The sequence below is a fragment of the Schistocerca cancellata genome, unplaced genomic scaffold, assembly GCF_023864275.1.
Source record: "Schistocerca cancellata isolate TAMUIC-IGC-003103 unplaced genomic scaffold, iqSchCanc2.1 HiC_scaffold_718, whole genome shotgun sequence".
Classification (NCBI taxonomy): domain Eukaryota; kingdom Metazoa; phylum Arthropoda; class Insecta; order Orthoptera; family Acrididae; genus Schistocerca; species Schistocerca cancellata.
In genome coordinates this window covers 6,674,183-6,694,149 of record NW_026046729.1, presented here as the reverse complement: position 1 = coordinate 6,694,149, position 19,967 = coordinate 6,674,183, and the positions used below count along the sequence as shown (strand labels likewise).

Genomic DNA, 19,967 nt, shown 5'->3' with positions numbered 1-19,967 from the left:
AGGAGAAGAAATGCGCCGTGGCGGAGAAGGAGAACTGTGCTTCCTATGCGCCTTTTTGGAAGGACGTTTGGTGGAAGTACCGGTCGAAGGCTGGGAGGTCGAGGGACGGAGGAAGTCTGCACGGGATAGTTCCTTCTTGAAGGCCCGTGCATCTGACTTCGGGGTCTGCGACTTAGCAGAAGCTGAGGAAGTGGCTGGTGTGTGTGGGGTGATGGGAGGAAGAGGAGACGTCGACCGCGCCATCTTAGCACTGGCCGAACGGACGACCGTGGTGCTGAAGGTCAGATCGCATGTCTGGGTTGCTACCTCCCGGGTAGTCCGAGGAGAGGCGAGGACAGTACTGTATTTCCCCGCTGGGAGCAGCGTGGGCTTCCTACTAGCCAATAGCTTGCGAGCAGCCGAGGTGGACACTTTCTCTTTGACCCGAATTTCTTGGATACAGCGTTCTTCCTTATAGACAGGACAGTCGCGGGAGGATGCGGCATGGTCACCGTGACAGTTCACACAACGAGGAGACGGAGGTGGACAGTCACCCTCATGGGCATCCCTGCCACAAGTGACACATTTAGCCGCATTGGAACAAGACTGTCGAGTGTGATTGAAACGCTGACACTGGTAGCAGCGCGTAGGTGTCGGGACATAGGGGCGAACAGAAATAACCTCGTAGCCCGCCTTGATGCGCGATGGCAGCTTAACACTATCGAAGGTCAAGAAAAGTGTTCGGGTCGGTACAAGGTCATTGTTGACCTTTTTCATGACCCGATGGACAGCCGTCACGCCCTGCTCAGCGAGGAAAGATTGAAGCTCCTCGTCAGTCAATCCGTCGAGGGAGCTAGTATAGACTACACCACGAGACGAATTCAAAGTTCGGTGGGCCTCCACCCGGACAGGGAACGTGTACAGGAGTGTGGCCCGAAGCAGTTTTTGTGCCTGAAAGGCACTCTCAGTTTCTAGTAATAAGGTGCTGTTACGCAACCTGGTACAAGATTTGACAGATCCGGCTATGGCATCTACGCCCTTCTGAATAACGAAAGGGTTGACAGAGGAAAATTCCTTTCCGTCCTCAGATCGAGAAACTACGAGGAACTGTGGGGCAGGCGGTAGTACTTTTGTCACTGTTGGCTGGTCACGTTTCCGTTTTTGGGTCGAAGTCGAGAGAGATGGAGTAGAATCCATTGCGGAGGAATCCCCCATGATTGCCAGCGTCTCCGATGGCGCGCTCCTTCCTTGTGGGGACCCTCTCAGAGGGCACTCCCGCCTTAGGTGAATGTTTACACCTCAGGTCACACCTCCCGAGAAACAGACGGAGGGACCAATCGGCATGGTCAGAAGGTATCAGCTCAGGCAATCACCCCTCCCCGGGCTTGGCCTTTACCAGGGGGTACGCGCGTGCCTTACATGTCTACCCAGGGTGGGGACTTACGCGTTACCCCGTCACCGGCTACGCGTGCGAACGCGTGGGTCGGCCTTCAGGCACGCACAGGGAGGAAGGAAGAAGAGGAAAAAGAAGAGAGAGGGAGAAAGAGGACAGACTGTCTCAAACGCCAAGGCGGAGACCAGAGAAGGCAAGGAGAAGAAGGCAATGAGAAAGCAAGGAGAAGAAGGCAATGAGAAAGCAAGGAGAAGAAGGCAATGAGAAGGCAAGGAGAAGAAGGAAATGAGGATGCAAGGAGAAGTTAAGGGAAAGAGTAAGGAAGACAGTGAGGTGGAGAAGAGCAAAGAAAGGAACCAACCAACGGAAGGAAGAAACAAGAGAAAAACCAAAAAGACCACAATTATAGATCGTGGAACCGTCCGTCTCTTACGACAGGCAGGAATACCTCGGGCCTATTCTAATCCCCGGACCCACAAGGTGGACATCGCTCTTGACGATACAAATGAGACTTTAATTACAATCACTGTAAGGCTAATGGCGCCTTGCTAGGTCGTAGTCATTGACTGAGCTGAAGGCTATTCTAACTGTCTCTCGGCAAATGAGAGAGAGGCTTCGTCACTGTAGTCGCTAGCAAAGTAGTCGTACAACTGGGGGAGTGCTAGTCCGTCTTTCTAGACCTGCCATGTGGTGGCGCTAGGTCTGCAAGTACTGACAATGGCGACACGCGGGTCCAACATGTACTAATGGACCGCGGCCGCTTTAAAGCTACCACCTATCAAGTGTGGTGTCTGGCGGTGACACCACAGTTTCTCCATATATAAATGTACAAAATAGCTGAGTGCGTCAGTAGACACTACACCATGGACAAATTCGCACGCTTGACGGACGCTCAATCTGAGAGGTTAGGTGTGCATAGAATGCTCACATGTATACCGATATGAAATTTAAGAATCTTGAGGCAAGACTCGGTAAGCTTGTAAGGGAATTAAAGCACACTCCTAAACTTCTTGCACTTAACCAAAATTGGCTAGAGAATAGATTTAGCGCAATTGGAGTGAAGATAGAAGCTGAGGTAGTTGTTATTGAAGGAGGTGGTGTAGGGAAGAAGAAGGACAAAGCATATATAAAACCACGTGATATGCACAGCTCTGATTAGTATGCTCCGGGATGTCGACAAAGCATGAAGTCATTCAGCCACGCAAAGCAGTTCCAGAGAAATTGGGGCATATGGGTTGCGAGCAAACATTGAGAGAAACGATTAAACCTGTTACCGAATCTATCAGTAAGATGGCTTCGCGTGATAATGATTCAATCGCAGAATTCACCAACCAGTATTGAGCGGGTAAGATAGAACATTTGGTGTCAGTGGGGAGGGAATGTAGATGCTAGGCTCAAACTAAGTTTATATGATAGCACGACACGCATCGGGGATACAGAGTTTAAAAGAACACCTGGCTTAATGAATTATCTTCCTAAGGCCCTCAAAAAACTTAAAATACTGTACCAATAATCGCAAAGTGTACGGTGAAATACTGCAATTGACTGTGCTGTATAAAATTCCGGACAGAACACTGAGAAACCTGCAAAACTAAATACAGAGCCATTATACAACCTTCACTGAATGAGCATCCTAAAAGCATTGGTGAGGGTGTAGACTTTCAGCATAAAGGCGTGAGCAATCAACTCCCACAGTATATATATTACGATGAGCCGGATGAACTAATAGGCTTCGACTGTTGATGGCTTCGGCTGCTGCAGGCAGTACAGCTCATTGGAATGAGGTTGTTTCGATAATCTCTGAGCTTTGAGGGAGAGGTATTATTTAATAAGTATGGAGACGGTAGTTCGAGAATTGCACAAGCCACCACGCAAAACATCCTCCGAGGCATGTCATGATTAAGCGGCTGGATGACTTGTGGCAGGCCAATCTTGTATATATGAGTCAATATTCACACGAGAATAATGGATTCAAATACATTTTAATGGTTATTGATACATACTCTAAATTCGCATGGGCATTACCTGTCAAAACTGAAACCGGTATAGGTGTTGCTGTAGTGTTTGAGCGTTTGCTGCAGACAGGATCGAATCGATGCCCAGACAATCTTCAAACCGATCATGGTGGTGAGTTTTACTATGAACATTTCAAGACTGTGATGGAGCGGTACGGGATACACGACTACTCGACGTTTACCCACCTGAAAGCTAGATTCGTGGACAGTTTGACCAGAATGGTCAAAGCTCAAATGTGAATACCTTGTAATCTTCGCGGTTCTTACAAGTGGCTAGATATCATCCCACAAATAATTGCGCGGTATAATCGAACCAAACATAGTACAATAAAAATGAGACCGACCGATGTTCGATATAATTCACTCATGGACAAAGTATATTTCCACATTAAATGCTGGACCCGCGCAAACAGAGGTTCAATGTAGGCGACTTAGTACATATTTCAAAATACAAGACAGCGTTGGAGAAATCTTACTTACCAAACTGGTCAGCGGAGATATTCACAGTATCCAAAGTGCACAGAACGAACCCTAGGACATATATCCTAAAGGATGGCAAGGGTGAAGAAATTGCTGGATGCTTTTACACAGAGGAATTGCAGAAGAGTTCAGAACCAGATGTATTTCTCATCGAACGCGTGATAAGACGTCGCGGGAATAGAGCGCTAGTTAAATTGTTAGGATTTCCATCATCAGAAAACAGTTGGATTGACGCTGACGAGTTAGTATATAACAGGAAGCGTAGACCTCTATCTCCTCAGTAGCGTACCATGCATGATAGGCAGCACACCATAAGAGGTGGAGGTGGTATTTTTGAAAAATTGCCTGTTGAATTACACATTCCGGGATACAACTTCTGTGGGCCTGGGACAAAGATTCAGAAACGCCTGGCACGCGGTGGTAGCGGTATTAACCTACTACACGAAGCCTGCCTTGAACACGACCTCGCATTCGCTGCAAATAAAGATCTCCCAGCATGCCACGTTGCCGACCGAATATTAGCCGATAGAGCTAAGCAAATAAGACGAAGAAAAGATCTCTGAATATGTCAACACGTTGCTGCATTCGTAGTTAATAAAACCATGCGTGGAAAAATTAAATTGGACATGGGGGTGATGAATTACAAACTAACTATGAATGCAGCGCGAACAGCTTTGGGGGCGAAGAAGGAGGAACCATGTTCTTTGAAAAACTATATTCTCACTTCGATGTGTGCAGCTAAACGTGTGTTGAAGGGGGGGGGCGGGAGGGGGGGGGCGGGGAGGCGAAGAAGAAGACTGCAATTAAACCACCTAGAGTCCTACCACTACCAAACACATCAGGTGGAATTATTCCGTTCCTCGTTCCAGCCCTTGCAGCTCTGTCGGCGGTAGGTACACTCACAGGTGGGGCTGCAGCTGTAGCCAGAGCGTCAAAAATGCACAGGCGCATCTAGAGGAAGCCAGAAGACATAATCGGGCCACGGAAGCAGCAGCTATCGGAAAGGGTCTACTTTAAACCATACAGAAGAGGACTAGGTCTCTTCATAAATAAAAAAGTTCGTTTGTTATCCTACCTGATCGAGCACTCACGAATAAAGATATTATTAATATTGTTAAAGAGAAACATCACATTCCTAGATTCCGTGGCGTCTTTATGCGGGATACATTACCGGAGACTATGTGGCGGACTAATGAGTGCGGAATTGTAAATTTAGATGTTGCTGGGGGTCCAGGGATCCATTGGGTGGCGTATGTTAAGAAAAGTGCGAATACAGTACAATATTTCGATTCATTTGGGGATTTACAGCCGCCTGAAGATTCACAGCGCTACTTCACCAGCAAAAGTCGTGTTTTCTACAATCTACGGCGATGTCAGGACTTTAACACATACCTGTGCGGGCATCTCCGCATTATGTTCCTCATCACAGCCATGGCAAATTAGCCTTCGCCTGCATCAGCGAACTTCTGGAATGCGCGCTATATTTAGACCGAACGGTGAGAAGTCTGGAATGCGCGCTTTCTCCTCTCCTAGTCAGAGCCGGTGTGCGAACATCCACACGTATGAAAGAGCCATAACTGAACGCACGCCCATCATTTGAGGTTTAGATGCTATGTCATACACACTGACTTTAAAAGAGCGAGTGTCAGCATTACGTGCAGATTACTTTCCGCCGATTTAAGTGCAGGGGACTGGCGTATTGCTCTGATTGGTCTGGAGGCGTATAACAGCATTCCAAATATCACGAAGAGCATCTGGAAATTGACGGTCGGAAGGAGAGTCTACAAATACAACTTGGTGCCTACGATATTGATGATTTAAACGAAGTGTTAAAACAGTCAGGAAAAGGTATTGAACTGCGGGCAAACATTAATATCCGTAAATCAAATACGGGCAGAGAGCTACGATCGACTTTAGACAGATTCAATAGGTCCACTGCTAGGTTTTGCAAATGATCGTGTTTTGGTGAGGGACGCCAGTAAATTTTATGCATCGGATCAAGCTGTAGATAAACTACCAGTCAGCACAATCCACGTTGAGAGCAATATTGCCACAAACTCATACCTCAACGATAAGTTGATTCATCCCTACAGTCGGCACTGGGTATAAAATAGTTCAAGCCCACACAAACTATATATGTCCCAGTAACAGTTCAGATATTGGATTACCTAGAATTGCGTGTTGTTGACCAGAGTAATCAGCTTGTTAGCTTTCGAGGAGAAGAGATCATTGTACGCTTGCTCAATTATTGGAAGTATCACAACACATGGTGCAGAGTTGTGGGAACTAACTCGGAGGCAGAAAGATCGCCTGATGGCTTTCGACATGGATTTCTGGAGGCGAAGTTGTGGATACTCCAGACTTGACCATATTACAAGTGATAGGTTCAGAGAGGTTATGAATGTCAAAAGCACAATCCTAGACTAGATAGAAAGGAAGCGCCTACTCTGGTATAGTCACAGCGTATTCCAGACAAGATGGCCGAAACGGGTATGGTAATGGACTCCACATCAAAGAAGAAGGCGCGGTAGACCTGCGAGATGTTGGAAAGACGACGTCAACGAAGCAACGGCGGCGGGAAGTCTTAATGAAGGAGACTGGATGGACCGTGAACGATGGAGATTGGGATAAGAGAGGGGGCGGCAGCCGTAGAAACCTCGCTCATCTATATATGAACACGTAATAATGCCTAACCGGAGAATAAACGCGGGATAACTAAACCGTTGATTGTGGCAGGGTTAGTGAAGCTAACCGGAGAATAAGTTACGTAATTAGTCACGACAAGAATGTTTATTAGAACGAAGAAGCAGAAACGGGGACATCACACAAATTATGTAAGAATAAGACGATTCCAAAAAAATGTTGAAGTATGTGTGAAATCTTATGGAACTTAACTGCTAAGGTCATCAGTCCCTAAGCTTACACACTACTTAACCCAAATTTAGCCTAAGGACACGGACACACACACACACACACACACACACACACACACACACACACACACACACACACACACACACACACACACGGAGGAGGACTAACCTCCGCCGGGACCAGCCACACATTCCATGATTGCAGCGCCCATAGACCGCTCGGTTACTCCCGAGCAGCGACGATTCCAATTTTATACAAGAATTTCGTACTACTACTTTCGATCTCATGCTTGGGAAGCTGGAGCATATGAATGAAATGTGAAACTACTTCCGAACATGAAGCTTTTTGCTTGTAGTAGGCTTGATAAGCATTTGCTATTGGTACTTCGTGAATTATATTTTCTCGTGTTATAAAAATGACCATTTGTGCCAAAACTGTCTCGTTTATTCGGTGTTTGTTAAGATAGCTACACTATTAGACAGGCTTATTTTGTTTTATCTAGCAGTGACAAACACGTAATCAGATTGAGAAATCACCAAGTCTTGGGTATTGTATGTACTAACGGCTTTTTCAGTATTAGCCAAATAATTTCTTTTTTCATGTAGCAAAACATTTGACGATCTTTGCTGAGGTAATAGATTCTTTTCCAGAAAGGAAAGCACGTCATGTAAATCTGTAACAAAGTTAGAGAGTAAAAATGCTAAGTTTAATGTCTGACGAAATGTACTGTCTTGCTTGTCTCTTCTACTGGTTTCATGTATCCTATATTTAATTTTATATCACACAAAAAACGAGTTATTAGCTATAGGCAATAAATAATGCAAATTTTCTGAAGAGTTCTTGTTCTCCCGGTTACAAATTATCCCATCCAATGTTGATTGCGAGTTTTTTTCTGATGCGCGAAGCAGTCTCAGTTATAGTGGGAAAGGTGATAATCTTCACGCGACCGACGTTTACATTCAGTGATTTTGCTGTTTTCTCTTCGTTTATTGCTCTCACGTCAAGTGAAAACAAAATGGATTTCTGTGGCTGAGAGCTATCAAGTGAATTAAAATACATTGACACGAGTACGGAAGGCTAAAATATGTTATTAGTTTCAGATTTTATTTTATTTCCACCTTTCTGACAGTGTAGCATTAATAGCCTTACAGAACAATGAAGTTATATTTGTCGAAGAGATTTGGCTTTCATTAATTTTTTCCACTGAGGCAGTCAATTTATTTGAAACGAAGTGTTTAATTCCACACTACTGGCTGGTTTCAACGGTTTGCTGCATTTCAAAAGTGCATGTTTTCATCTTCTAGCACGTATGGCATCATGCCATAATGAAGAACCAAAGATGAACTAATACATTACTGGTACTCCAAGAAAATTTACATCCGAATCTGGACATAGGAATGTGCACTTCAAGCCGAATTACGCGTTTTAGTGTGGTTCACGAAATTCCGATGCACTTTGAGTATACTCTGACGTCTTTTTCTTTTATGACAATGTAAGATCGTTTAATGTCTCACACCTACGAACATACGAGCTTCCAGAATCCTAGTAGCTGCGCAAGCGCGGTGACGCCTGTTATCTGGCGCTCTGGCAACTACTGAGGCGAACCTATTTCTAACAGGTCGCGGGAAAATATTGCGAATGGTTGTTTGAAAATCGTTACTTTCAAAGTAAATTTCCTTTCATGTAAGATGTACTATGTGCGAGAATTTACGATGAACTCCTTAAATCAGAGCGTTTGACTCATTTAAAAATCAAGTCTGGTACGAACATTTAGAAAAATTTCGAGCTCAGAAGATCAGTCATGTCCTTTGTGGGAGGTGTGTAAGTGTAACGCGCAAAAAAATCAACATATGTGAAAGCTTAGCTTCTCTTGCAGCTTATTAATCTAAGAGACCAAGATTATATGTGAAAACTTTGCTTTTCTTGTAGTAACAAGATTATTAATTTGAACCATTATTAACGTTTCCTATCTGTGAACCCGCTACTGAACAGTGGTATTGCTATCACGTGTCATATGCTCGAATATCCGCTGTCATCGCCTGGCGAGATCACGTGACATGAGCTAAGACTGGCTACAAAAGCGCATTGCAATCTTTATTTGAATGCTTCAGAAAGTGACATGCGGCGTTTGGTGGAATTTACACTTCCGTAATACGAAAATATGTAGCGTACACGTTTCCCAATTCATTTATTTTTTTTACTGAATGTGGCTTTCTAAAGGGCCGAGAAGTACTACGCTGGTGTATAAAGCCATAACCATTCAAAGGATTGATAAATTTTAAAGGTTCGAGGAAAGTACCCTGTCACTTAACAAGGAAAAAGTCTATTTTCACCCGGGAGAAAGTCTAATTTTAACCGAGAAATACTGGAATTTTTTTTCTCGTCCTCGTATACACCCTGTATTTACTCCTGTCAGCTTAACGTCTGGGAATTCGGTTATAAATTGAATTTTATTCACAAGATACCAATATGTGCTTATGTGCTGTGTCAAATAATGCGCCTTTTATACGAATCAGTCCACGTATATCAACCGTCGTAGAGAATTTTTTATTAATAATTTTATAACACAAGATTATAATACGGTTTCGGACTGCAAGAAGCCTCTTTGACATGCATACTTACAGTAGAAATATTTGACGTAACATCTGAAACGCCGACTTCTCGATAATTTGCACCTAGATGAATTAAATCTTAGCCTATTTCTTTGGAACTGTCATCAGAAACACTTCACCTCTAAAAGGTGTCACCTTTTTAGCACACATTGCAACAAACTTCGCTGTTTTTTATTACAACCTAAATTCCGGAAGGAGATAGTGGGGGATTTCATACAACTGTATTTCTTTAAATGAGTGTTCGCAACTGGAAACACAGAAACGATCAGTTTACGCGTGACACATGCTGTAGAATTTGTTTCAGTTTACAACAAATATTTATTCCTTACTTCGCTTTTTAGACTATCCCACTTCCTCTACGTTTACGAATTGGTTTCAGTTTTACTTGTAACTGCAAATACTTCCTCACTCTGCATGATTACAAATACATCACGAATGAGAATCCTGTGGTGGATGTAGTTGCGCAGGGATGAAGGTACGTTTGACGTTTTTGGAGTCTAACATTACGTATGACTTGGCCATGGCCTCTACGCTCGGCCACTGGTGCGGGCACGCTGTCTATGTAGGCTGTGCTCAGCACACCCCTCATGTTGTGCTCTATTACTCCGTCATGCAAAACTAGCCCGCCCCAACATCAACCGCTCTACTACACACAGTTTATTGACCGACCGACAAATTTCGTAACAGTCTACACAACACGCGTCCCGACCGACTACATCATTTCGAACTAACAAGGCCAGAAAAAGCCGTGATAAAACTGTAGGAAAAGAAATGGCTGTGCAATGGACCAAATGCACCTACGCTTTGTTACTTACAGAGCTGAGACCCGAGGATTTTCGGAATTATTTAAGAATGGATGAAAAATGCTTTTCGGAGCTCCTGAACGTCGTCATACGATAGCTAATACGATTTCTAGCCACTGGCGGAATTTACGAGGACCTCAGATTCAGCGCAATTAATCCCCAAAATTATCTAAAAGGATTCATGAAATCTGCAAGGTGATTAATAGTTGCTTGAGGAAATACTCGTGATAAAGCAGAAGCGAAAAGATAATTAAAATATATTTATGCAAACTTTATGAATTTATGTCCGAATGTAATAATATCCCCTGTAAGTTCAAGAAATTCATTTCAGATTAGAAGGACGACTGCAAATGGCGGCGGCGCGTATTATGTAATAAATTCAGCAACATATTCATAAGAAATGAAGCACTTAACAGTTGTTAGAACTTGAGAAAAGCTCTTCACTTTGCTCTTCATAGCAGGAGGGGCGACGATAGGTTGAATTTTTGTAACACTTCTAATAATGAACCAAATGTGTCTATAATTCGGTTTTTAGTTTTTATTTTCGCTATGTATCGGAAATTAAATAAAAATCCAATCTGTCTGTATTTAAGATTATCAGACTTTCCGATGAGTATAGGAAATAAAATCGAGAAACAGACATATGACTAACAGTTATTCACAAAAATGTTCATTTTAATTTCTCTGTTTGCCACATGAAACTACTACAGATTCGTTAACAATGAAAGAAGCACTTCTTACCCTCTATTGCTATACTGCTCGCACGGCATGTCCCACAGACGGCTGAAGACTCGAAAACTTTCCAGGAACTCTCTCATACAAATTTCGTCTGCCTCGCACACTGCCATGTTAGCCACATTCGGAGTGCGCTGAACCCCGCGCGTGGTGACTGAAAAGGAACTGTTGTGGGGCGGCTTGCACGACAGACTACACGATTTGCACGGCGAATGGGGTCGCGGGCAGGCGGGTGCGGCTGTCTGCTACTCTTAGCCAACCAACCCACCGCAAAGAAAAATCTCTCTTCAGACCAACAAGCCTACAGGCGTACTGTTAGTCGGTCGGTCAACAAGCTACACGCGCACAATTTATCGGTCGGTCGGTAAACCGGCGCATGTGTAGGGTAGGGTCCTTTACTGACAGTGAGACACTGATAGTAACTGAATGAGAGAAAGAGCTCGAAAATCTAGATTTCGCAATAGCAGATTCCGATGTCTCATAACAGGCGTTGAAGGATTTCAATACTATATGTAGTATACCGAAGCAACATTACGACAGATCACTGGCGACACACTATGGGGAGTTACTGGCAATGCTTGAGGAAAGTTCGGTTGAGTGGCTGACCACGATTTCTCGCGGAGGTTTGCTTGTAACCTGAGAATCGCTCCTTCAAACTACTATGAAATTATCGAGTGAGATAACGCAGTGGTTAGCACACTGGACTCGCATTCGGCAGGTTTACAGTGCAAACCTGCGTCCGGTCATTTAGGTATGGGATTTCCGAGATTTCCCTAAATTGCTTACTGCAAATGTCGGGATGGTTTCTGTGAAAGGGCACGGCCGACTTCCTAGTCCACCCTTCTACAGTCCGAGCTTGTGCTCCGTCTCTAATGGCTTCGCTGTCGACAGCACGTTAAACTCTAACCTCCACCTCCCAGCTACGAAATTTTTTTTGTCCAGATCTATGGAACCACAATTTCTCCACGGAAATTGGTGTCACTAAGAACCTGTGCTCCATACTTTGGGAACAATTGTCCATTTTTCATCCGGAAGTAATTAAAATTTGCGCCAGAGCGAAAAGATCTATCCAGCTGCGCTGGCTATCATCAAAGACCAGGCAAAGGAAACAGAGGCAGCTCAGCGTCGAGAAGCAGAAAATACGGATTTGTCATCGGTTTAGGGTCTCAATGAACAGTATTTGCGTATACAAGGCTCCTACACACACAAATTTATCGGATGACAGAATGACCAAATTGGTCGCAGCCTACACACGTCCGAACCGACTGTACTCGGCGATTATAGTGCAGCCCTGTTTGTTTTATCTTCAGTTTATTCCGTTTTTGTTCTACGAGATCTCGCCTGGTTTTTCAGAAAAATAATAACGCGGTTTTCTTTGGCTGTTTTAAAGATGAGAAGGGAAAAACACAGAAAGCTGTGGGCAAAGAAGTGGCCAACGCAAGGGAAGACATTCACCCATGTTCAGGCTGGGAGCTTATAATTTTCCTGATTATTTAAGAAGGGGTGAATCATGCATTTCGGGGCTGCTGGACTTAGAGGAGAAATAATGCAGTCCTGAGAGAGGTGCTAAACTCCGAGGAGAGACTGTTAGTACTGAATCTTAGGTCTGCAGCCAGTGACGAGAAATCGTAATGCAACTGTCATACCGCTGCAATTATTACCTAAAATTATTCCTGAAACGTGCAACGTGATCTATAGTTGACAGAGGTAATAAATCATGATAAAATAAATAAAACAAAAGTTATTAATTTATTTACGGATGCTATACTAAAGATGATCTGCAAATTTCAGAAACTCATATCATATTTGAACAAGAAAGACTACACATGACGGTGGCGCGCATCATCTAGTAACTACAATGGATACGTAAGAAATGAAACATTTAGCGACTGTTAGAATTGTTCGGTTGGGTTGTTTGGGGGAAGAGACCAAACAGCGAGGTCATCGATCTCATCGGATTAAAGAAGGACGGGGAAGGAAGTCGGCCGAAGTCGGCCATGCCCTTTCAAAGGAACCATCCCGGAATTTGCCTGGAGCGATTTAGGGAAATCACGGAAAACCTAAATCAGGATGGCCGGACGCGGGATTGAACCGTCGTCCTTCCGAATGCGAGTCCAGTGTGCTAACCACTGCAGCAACACGCTCAGCGTTAGAATTGCAATAAATAAATAAAAATTAAAGATGCCACATTTGGTCTACAGGGAAATTAAAATCTAAAAACATAAATAAAGAAGATCAACAGACTTAATCTCGTCTTGCACATAGAGAAACCATTATGGATTCGTTAAAAAATGAAATAAGTGCTTCATTTCTTGCACCTCTATTGTTATACTCCTCACACTGTGTCGCGAAAAGATGTACAGTCTTTTAATTTCTCTAAAATCTCTGTCCTTAAAGTTTCGTCCGCCTCGGACGTAGAAATGTATATTACAACAGTACCTAATTCCGAGAGCTGTGTCAGAACTGGAGTTTTAGTCATGCGTTTGTCACGATCGCGATACACACGACAATTTCTTGGGTCGGTTGTCGACTGGTCGGACGCGCCCGACACCCCGACAATAAAAATTCGTCGGTCGGTCACTCAAAACACCGACACACAGCCAATTTGTCAGACGGACGGTTGGTGGGGTGCCACCAGAGGCGCTGCTATCGAGTCATGTGATCTGCCTGACGGCTGCAACGGATGATACGAACAGCTGAGGGTTATTCGTCTTACTTGCTGAGATTTCATCACATCAAGTATTGAGCACGGAGTTAGGAGTTGTTTTGTTGTTTCGTGGAGGGCGAGAGTGGTGCTGTGGAGGGCGAGAGTGGTGCTGTGGAGGGCGAGAGTGGTGCTGTGGAGGGCGAGAGTGGTGCTGTGGAGGGCGAGAGTGGTGCTGTGGAGGGCGAGAGTGGTGCTGTGGAGGGCGAGAGTGGTGCTGTGGAGGGCGAGAGTGGTGCTGTGGAGGGCGAGAGTGGTGCTGTGGAGGGCGAGAGTGGTGCTGTGGAGGGCGAGAGTGGTGCTGTGGAGGGCGAGAGTGGTGCTGTGGAGGGCGAGAGTGGTGCTGTGGAGGGCGAGAGTGGTGCTGTGGAGGGCGAGAGTGGTGCTGTGGAGGGCGAGAGTGGTGCTGTGGAGGGCGAGAGTGGTGCTGTGGAGGGCGAGAGTGGTGCTGTGGAGGGCGAGAGTGGTGCTGTGGAGGGCGAGAGTGGTGCTGTGGAGGGCGAGAGTGGTGCTGTGGAGGGCGAGAGTGGTGCTGTGGAGGGCGAGAGTGGTGCTGTGGAGGGCGAGAGTGGTGCTGTGGAGGGCGAGAGTGGTGCTGTGGAGGGCGAGAGTGGTGCTGTGGAGGGCGAGAGTGGTGCTGTGGAGGGCGAGAGTGGTGCTGTGGAGGGCGAGAGTGGTGCTGTGGAGGGCGAGAGTGGTGCTGTGGAGGGCGAGAGTGGTGCTGTGGAGGGCGAGAGTGGTGCTGTGGAGGGCGAGAGTGGTGCTGTGGAGGGCGAGAGTGGTGCTGTGGAGGGCGAGAGTGGTGCTGTGGAGGGCGAGAGTGGTGCTGTGGAGGGCGAGAGTGGTGCTGTGGAGGGCGAGAGTGGTGCTGTGGAGGGCGAGAGTGGTGCTGTGGAGGGCGAGAGTGGTGCTGTGGAGGGCGAGAGTGGTGCTGTGGAGGGCGAGAGTGGTGCTGTGGAGGGCGAGAGTGGTGCTGTGGAGGGCGAGAGTGGTGCTGTGGAGGGCGAGAGTGGTGCTGTGGAGGGCGAGAGTGGTGCTGTGGAGGGCGAGAGTGGTGCTGTGGAGGGCGAGAGTGGTGCTGTGGAGGGCGAGAGTGGTGCTGTGGAGGGCGAGAGTGGTGCTGTGGAGGGCGAGAGTGGTGCTGTGGAGGGCGAGAGTGGTGCTGTGGAGGGCGAGAGTGGTGCTGTGGAGGGCGAGAGTGGTGCTGTGGAGGGCGAGAGTGGTGCTGTGGAGGGCGAGAGTGGTGCTGTGGAGGGCGAGAGTGGTGCTGTGGAGGGCGAGAGTGGTGCTGTGGAGGGCGAGAGTGGTGCTGTGGAGGGCGAGAGTGGTGCTGTGGAGGGCGAGAGTGGTGCTGTGGAGGGCGAGAGTGGTGCTGTGGAGGCGAGAGTGGTGCTGTGGAGAGCGAGAGTGGTGCTGTGGAGAGCGAGAGTGGTGCTGTGGAGAGCGAGAGTGGTGCTGTGGAGAGCGAGAGTGGTGCTGTGGAGAGCGAGAGTGGTGCTGTGGAGAGCGAGAGTGGTGCTGTGGAGAGCGAGAGTGGTGCTGTGGAGAGCGAGAGTGGTGCTGTGGAGAGCGAGAGTGGTGCTGTGGAGAGCGAGAGTGGTGCTGTGGAGAGCGAGAGTGGTGCTGTGGAGAGCGAGAGTGGTGCTGTGGAGAGCGAGAGTGGTGCTGTGGAGAGCGAGAGTGGTGCTGTGGAGAGCGAGAGTGGTGCTGTGGAGAGCGAGAGTGGTGCTGTGGAGAGCGAGAGTGGTGCTGTGGAGAGCGAGAGTGGTGCTGTGGAGAGCGAGAGTGGTGCTGTGGAGAGCGAGAGTGGTGCTGTGGAGAGCGAGAGTGGTGCTGTGGAGAGCGAGAGTGGTGCTGTGGAGAGCGAGAGTGGTGCTGTGGAGAGCGAGAGTGGTGCTGTGGAGAGCGAGAGTGGTGCTGTGGAGAGCGAGAGTGGTGCTGTGGAGAGCGAGAGTGGTGCTGTGGAGAGCGAGAGTGGTGCTGTGGAGAGCGAGAGTGGTGCTGTGGAGAGCGAGAGTGGTGCTGTGGAGAGCGAGAGTGGTGCTGTGGAGAGCGAGAGTGGTGCTGTGGAGAGCGAGAGTGGTGCTGTGGAGAGCGAGAGTGGTGCTGTGGAGAGCGAGAGTGGTGCTGTGGAGAGCGAGAGTGGTGCTGTGGAGAGCGAGAGTGGTGCTGTGGAGAGCGAGAGTGGTGCTGTGGAGAGCGAGAGTGGTGCTGTGGAGAGCGAGAGTGGTGCTGTGGAGAGCGAGAGTGGTGCTGTGGAGAGCGAGAGTGGTGCTGTGGAGAGCGAGAGTGGTGCTGTGGAGAGCGAGAGTGGTGCTGTGGAGAGCGAGAGTGGTGCTGTGGAGAGCGAGAGTGGTGCTGTGGAGAGCGAGAGTGGTGCTGTGGAGAGCGAGAGTGGTGCTGTGGAGAGCGAGAGTGGTGCTGTGGAGAGCGAGAGTGGTGCTGTGGAGAGCGAGAGTGGTGCTGTGGAGAGCGAGAGTGGTGCTGTGGAGAGCGAGAGTGGTGCTGTGGAGAGCGAGAGTGGTGCTGTGGAGAGCGAGAGTGGTGCTGTGGAGAGCGAGAGTGGTGCTGTGGAGAGCGAGAGTGGTGCTGTGGAGAGCGAGAGTGGTGCTGTGGAGAGCGAGAGTGGTGCTGTGGAGAGCGAGAGTGGTGCTGTGGAGAGCGAGAGTGGTGCTGTGGAGAGCGAGAGTGGTGCTGTGGAGAGCGAGAGTGGTGCTGTGGAGAGCGAGAGTGGTGCTGTGGAGAGCGAGAGTGGTGCTGTGGAGAGCGAGAGTGGTGCTGTGGAGAGCGAGAGTGGTGCTGTGGAGAGCGAGAGTGGTGCTGTGGAGAGCGAGAGTGGTGCTGTGGAGAGCGAGAGTGGTGCTGTGGAGAGCGAGAGTGGTGCTGTGGAGAGCGAGAGTGGTGCTGTGGAGAGCGAGAGTGGTGCTGTGGAGAGCGAGAGTGGTGCTGTGGAGAGCGAGAGTGGTGCTGTGGAGAGCGAGAGTGGTGCTGTGGAGAGCGAGAGTGGTGCTGTGGAGAGCGAGAGTGGTGCTGTGGAGAGCGAGAGTGGTGCTGTGGAGAGCGAGAGTGGTGCTGTGGAGAGCGAGAGTGGTGCTGTGGAGAGCGAGAGTGGTGCTGTGGAGAGCGAGAGTGGTGCTGTGGAGAGCGAGAGTGGTGCTGTGGAGAGCGAGAGTGGTGCTGTGGAGAGCGAGAGTGGTGCTGTGGAGAGCGAGAGTGGTGCTGTGGAGAGCGAGAGTGGTGCTGTGGAGAGCGAGAGTGGTGCTGTGGAGAGCGAGAGTGGTGCTGTGGAGAGCGAGAGTGGTGCTGTGGAGAGCGAGAGTGGTGCTGTGGAGAGCGAGAGTGGTGCTGTGGAGAGCGAGAGTGGTGCTGTGGAGAGCGAGAGTGGTGCTGTGGAGAGCGAGAGTGGTGCTGTGGAGAGCGAGAGTGGTGCTGTGGAGAGCGAGAGTGGTGCTGTGGAGAGCGAGAGTGGTGCTGTGGAGAGCGAGAGTGGTGCTGTGGAGAGCGAGAGTGGTGCTGTGGAGAGCGAGAGTGGTGCTGTGGAGAGCGAGAGTGGTGCTGTGGAGAGCGAGAGTGGTGCTGTGGAGAGCGAGAGTGGTGCTGTGGAGAGCGAGAGTGGTGCTGTGGAGAGCGAGAGTGGTGCTGTGGAGAGCGAGAGTGGTGCTGTGGAGAGCGAGAGTGGTGCTGTGGAGAGCGAGAGTGGTGCTGTGGAGAGCGAGAGTGGTGCTGTGGAGAGCGAGAGTGGTGCTGTGGAGAGCGAGAGTGGTGCTGTGGAGAGCGAGAGTGGTGCTGTGGAGAGCGAGAGTGGTGCTGTGGAGAGCGAGAGTGGTGCTGTGGAGAGCGAGAGTGGTGCTGTGGAGAGCGAGAGTGGTGCTGTGGAGAGCGAGAGTGGTGCTGTGGAGAGCGAGAGTGGTGCTGTGGAGAGCGAGAGTGGTGCTGTGGAGAGCGAGAGTGGTGCTGTGGAGAGCGAGAGTGGTGCTGTGGAGAGCGAGAGTGGTGCTGTGGAGAGCGAGAGTGGTGCTGTGGAGAGTTGTCTTGAGCAGAGAGTTTTTGCTTTGGGAGGAGAGTGCCATCAAGATAACAGCCATGGTAAGTGAACTCTGATATTTTTTGTAAATTGTATTTTGCTGGGATGTTAAGTTTTAAGAAAATGACAGTGTTTATATTTTATTTGATGTTCTTATTAACATGTTACGCATGTGTAATGAAAGTCCCCTATATTTATATATATCTCTCATTAAAACGTCCCTCTGATACAATTTATATAATTGCATGCTCATTGTAATTATTTGTTTTACAGTAAACATCAAAAAACAGACTTTTTACATTATTATTTTGCCTGTTTCGACTCTATATATGGTTGATTTTTTAATCTGCAGTGGCTGCGCTGTTTGCTTTCGCATTAGAGGATTTCTTTCAGTCATCTAATTTCATATTTCGTATCCATCCAACTCGAAAAGCTCTGGGTGAAGGGTGTGAGAAAATAAGTTTAGAAACCCACCAAACATTGCATAATACGTTTTCAGAATTTTCAGGAAGAGGACAGGTAATTCATATAAAATTCGTTGTCTGTGATAAGGAAATTTACGAGTAGGTCATTGCTTCCTGCAGTGGGAGAAGTTGTCTGTGGTAAGTTTCCAGCAGCTGTTTCGACCAATAACGAACGATTTTTTCCATTAATTTAAGGTTGTTTTCTTGTTAGTGTTTGGCAAGAATTTCTACTTCTCGTGGTTGGCCCGTTAATTTGAGTTTTTAGTAGTGATTATTGCGCATGTTAAGTTTGTTCGCGGATGCAATGAGTGACACTATGAGGGACATATTCTTTATGCTTGAAACCCAGATGGCCGGTATTTTCATATCATGAGTCAAAGCAGACATGTGGGATCGCAACCTATTGGTAATCCCGTAAACAGTGCTGTGCAATGAACATTAAAACTATACTGGTACATGTTTACATCCTGTTACTTTAAGCACAAGGTTTGCAATTGTAGTTCAGGGATTATACGCTCTCGTGTTCTATAAATTGCAAGTAATAGGTTGGAGTGAATGTAACGGTTGCTGCTCTAGTGGATCAAAGATACGTTCTAGACGTTCAAGAAAACGGAAGGGGGATGGAAGAGACTGCCGATTTACTTCCATACACAGCTCTCAAGGGTCTTGTACGAAGAGTTCATAGTGAGTAGAAAGATAGTGCAAATCAGAAATTTTTTCCCTTCATTAGAACTTTGAAGGAAGGATCTGTCTTAGGAAAAACGTGAACCTAAACGGGAAAAATGAACACCTCACGGTACACCAAATAATATCCTTATAACCTTAGCAATATGGTGGAATGCCTCACATGAAGTGAAAGAAGCCCAGTATTTTGTTCTAATGTTTGAAGAGTCAAAAGGGTTTTCGAAAACTGAGAAAATATAGTCATTCGGTGCTATTTAGGTGGTAACGTATACGAAACGTCCCTAGTCCTCGAACCTGTAAAAACTTGGTCGCCTACATTAAGAAAAAACTACCAACCGTAATTTAAATTTCTGTTGCACAATCACATGACGGAGCTGCACCTACAGGTGATTTTTATGGACGTATTCAAGCTGTTTTAAGCAAACAAATCCAACAAGCCACCTACACACACTCTCATCGTCCTTTAAAGGATGAGGCTGTTGCCTGTTACGACCTTTGAAACAAACTCATTCCCATCTTTATCCAGGCCTTCCAATATCTCTCATTTCTGCTTGTAGTTCACAATCGTATGAGGAATTCTGTGACCTGGAATTATCATGAGGTGTTTGCTCCCAATCTTCACGATATTTTTTTAACTTTTTCATTCATGATGGAAATATTTCTCTTCTAATTCTTCGTTTTCAATCATATCTTTTTGTGCAGCTCTTTGTCTTTCTCAGGAACCCCACTTCTTCTGTTTGAATTTTATTTTCTTGTGGTAAACAAACTTAACCGCCGTTACTTTATAGAATATCACGACTGTTTGTTTTTGTGCTTTATAAGCTAGTGTTCTGCTAGCGGTGCCACAAAGAGCTTGAAATTTCTGTATTTTATTTTCAATATGAGGGTCCAAATCAAAACTTCCAGCGGATCCTAAATAAGAGTTGAGACACTTGTTCTAAAACTCAATTATCCAAAACAATTTTGGACCTGACTGGAGATTTTCCTCAGAATGCAATTATTTTTTTTTTGTTACTAGAAATTCTAAAGATGTACTTCCGCTTCTGCTGATATATTGATCTTTGTTAGCTGGTACACTGATCTTTGGAGGTCAGTCTGAAATACATTCAGATATTGCTCATTCGTTATGTTAATTCCTTTGTTTACTTTACATTTGCATTTGCGGTAATGTGATTGTAGTATTAAAAAGGATAGGTGACA

At 46.9% G+C, this 19,967-nt stretch overlaps 1 protein-coding gene across 1 annotated transcript in view; it reads left to right on the top strand.

Annotated features, from left to right (window-relative positions):
• The window catches only part of LOC126141540 (uncharacterized), a 115,188-nt gene that overhangs the window by 76,511 nt on the left and 18,710 nt on the right, over positions 1–19,967 (top strand). Inside the window, exons 3-4 of the mRNA XM_049915253.1 lie at positions 13,674–14,975; positions 15,017–17,681. Coding sequence (XP_049771210.1) covers positions 13,674–14,975; positions 15,017–17,681 — 3,967 coding nt within the window. The remainder of the gene's footprint in view (positions 1–13,673; positions 14,976–15,016; positions 17,682–19,967) is intronic.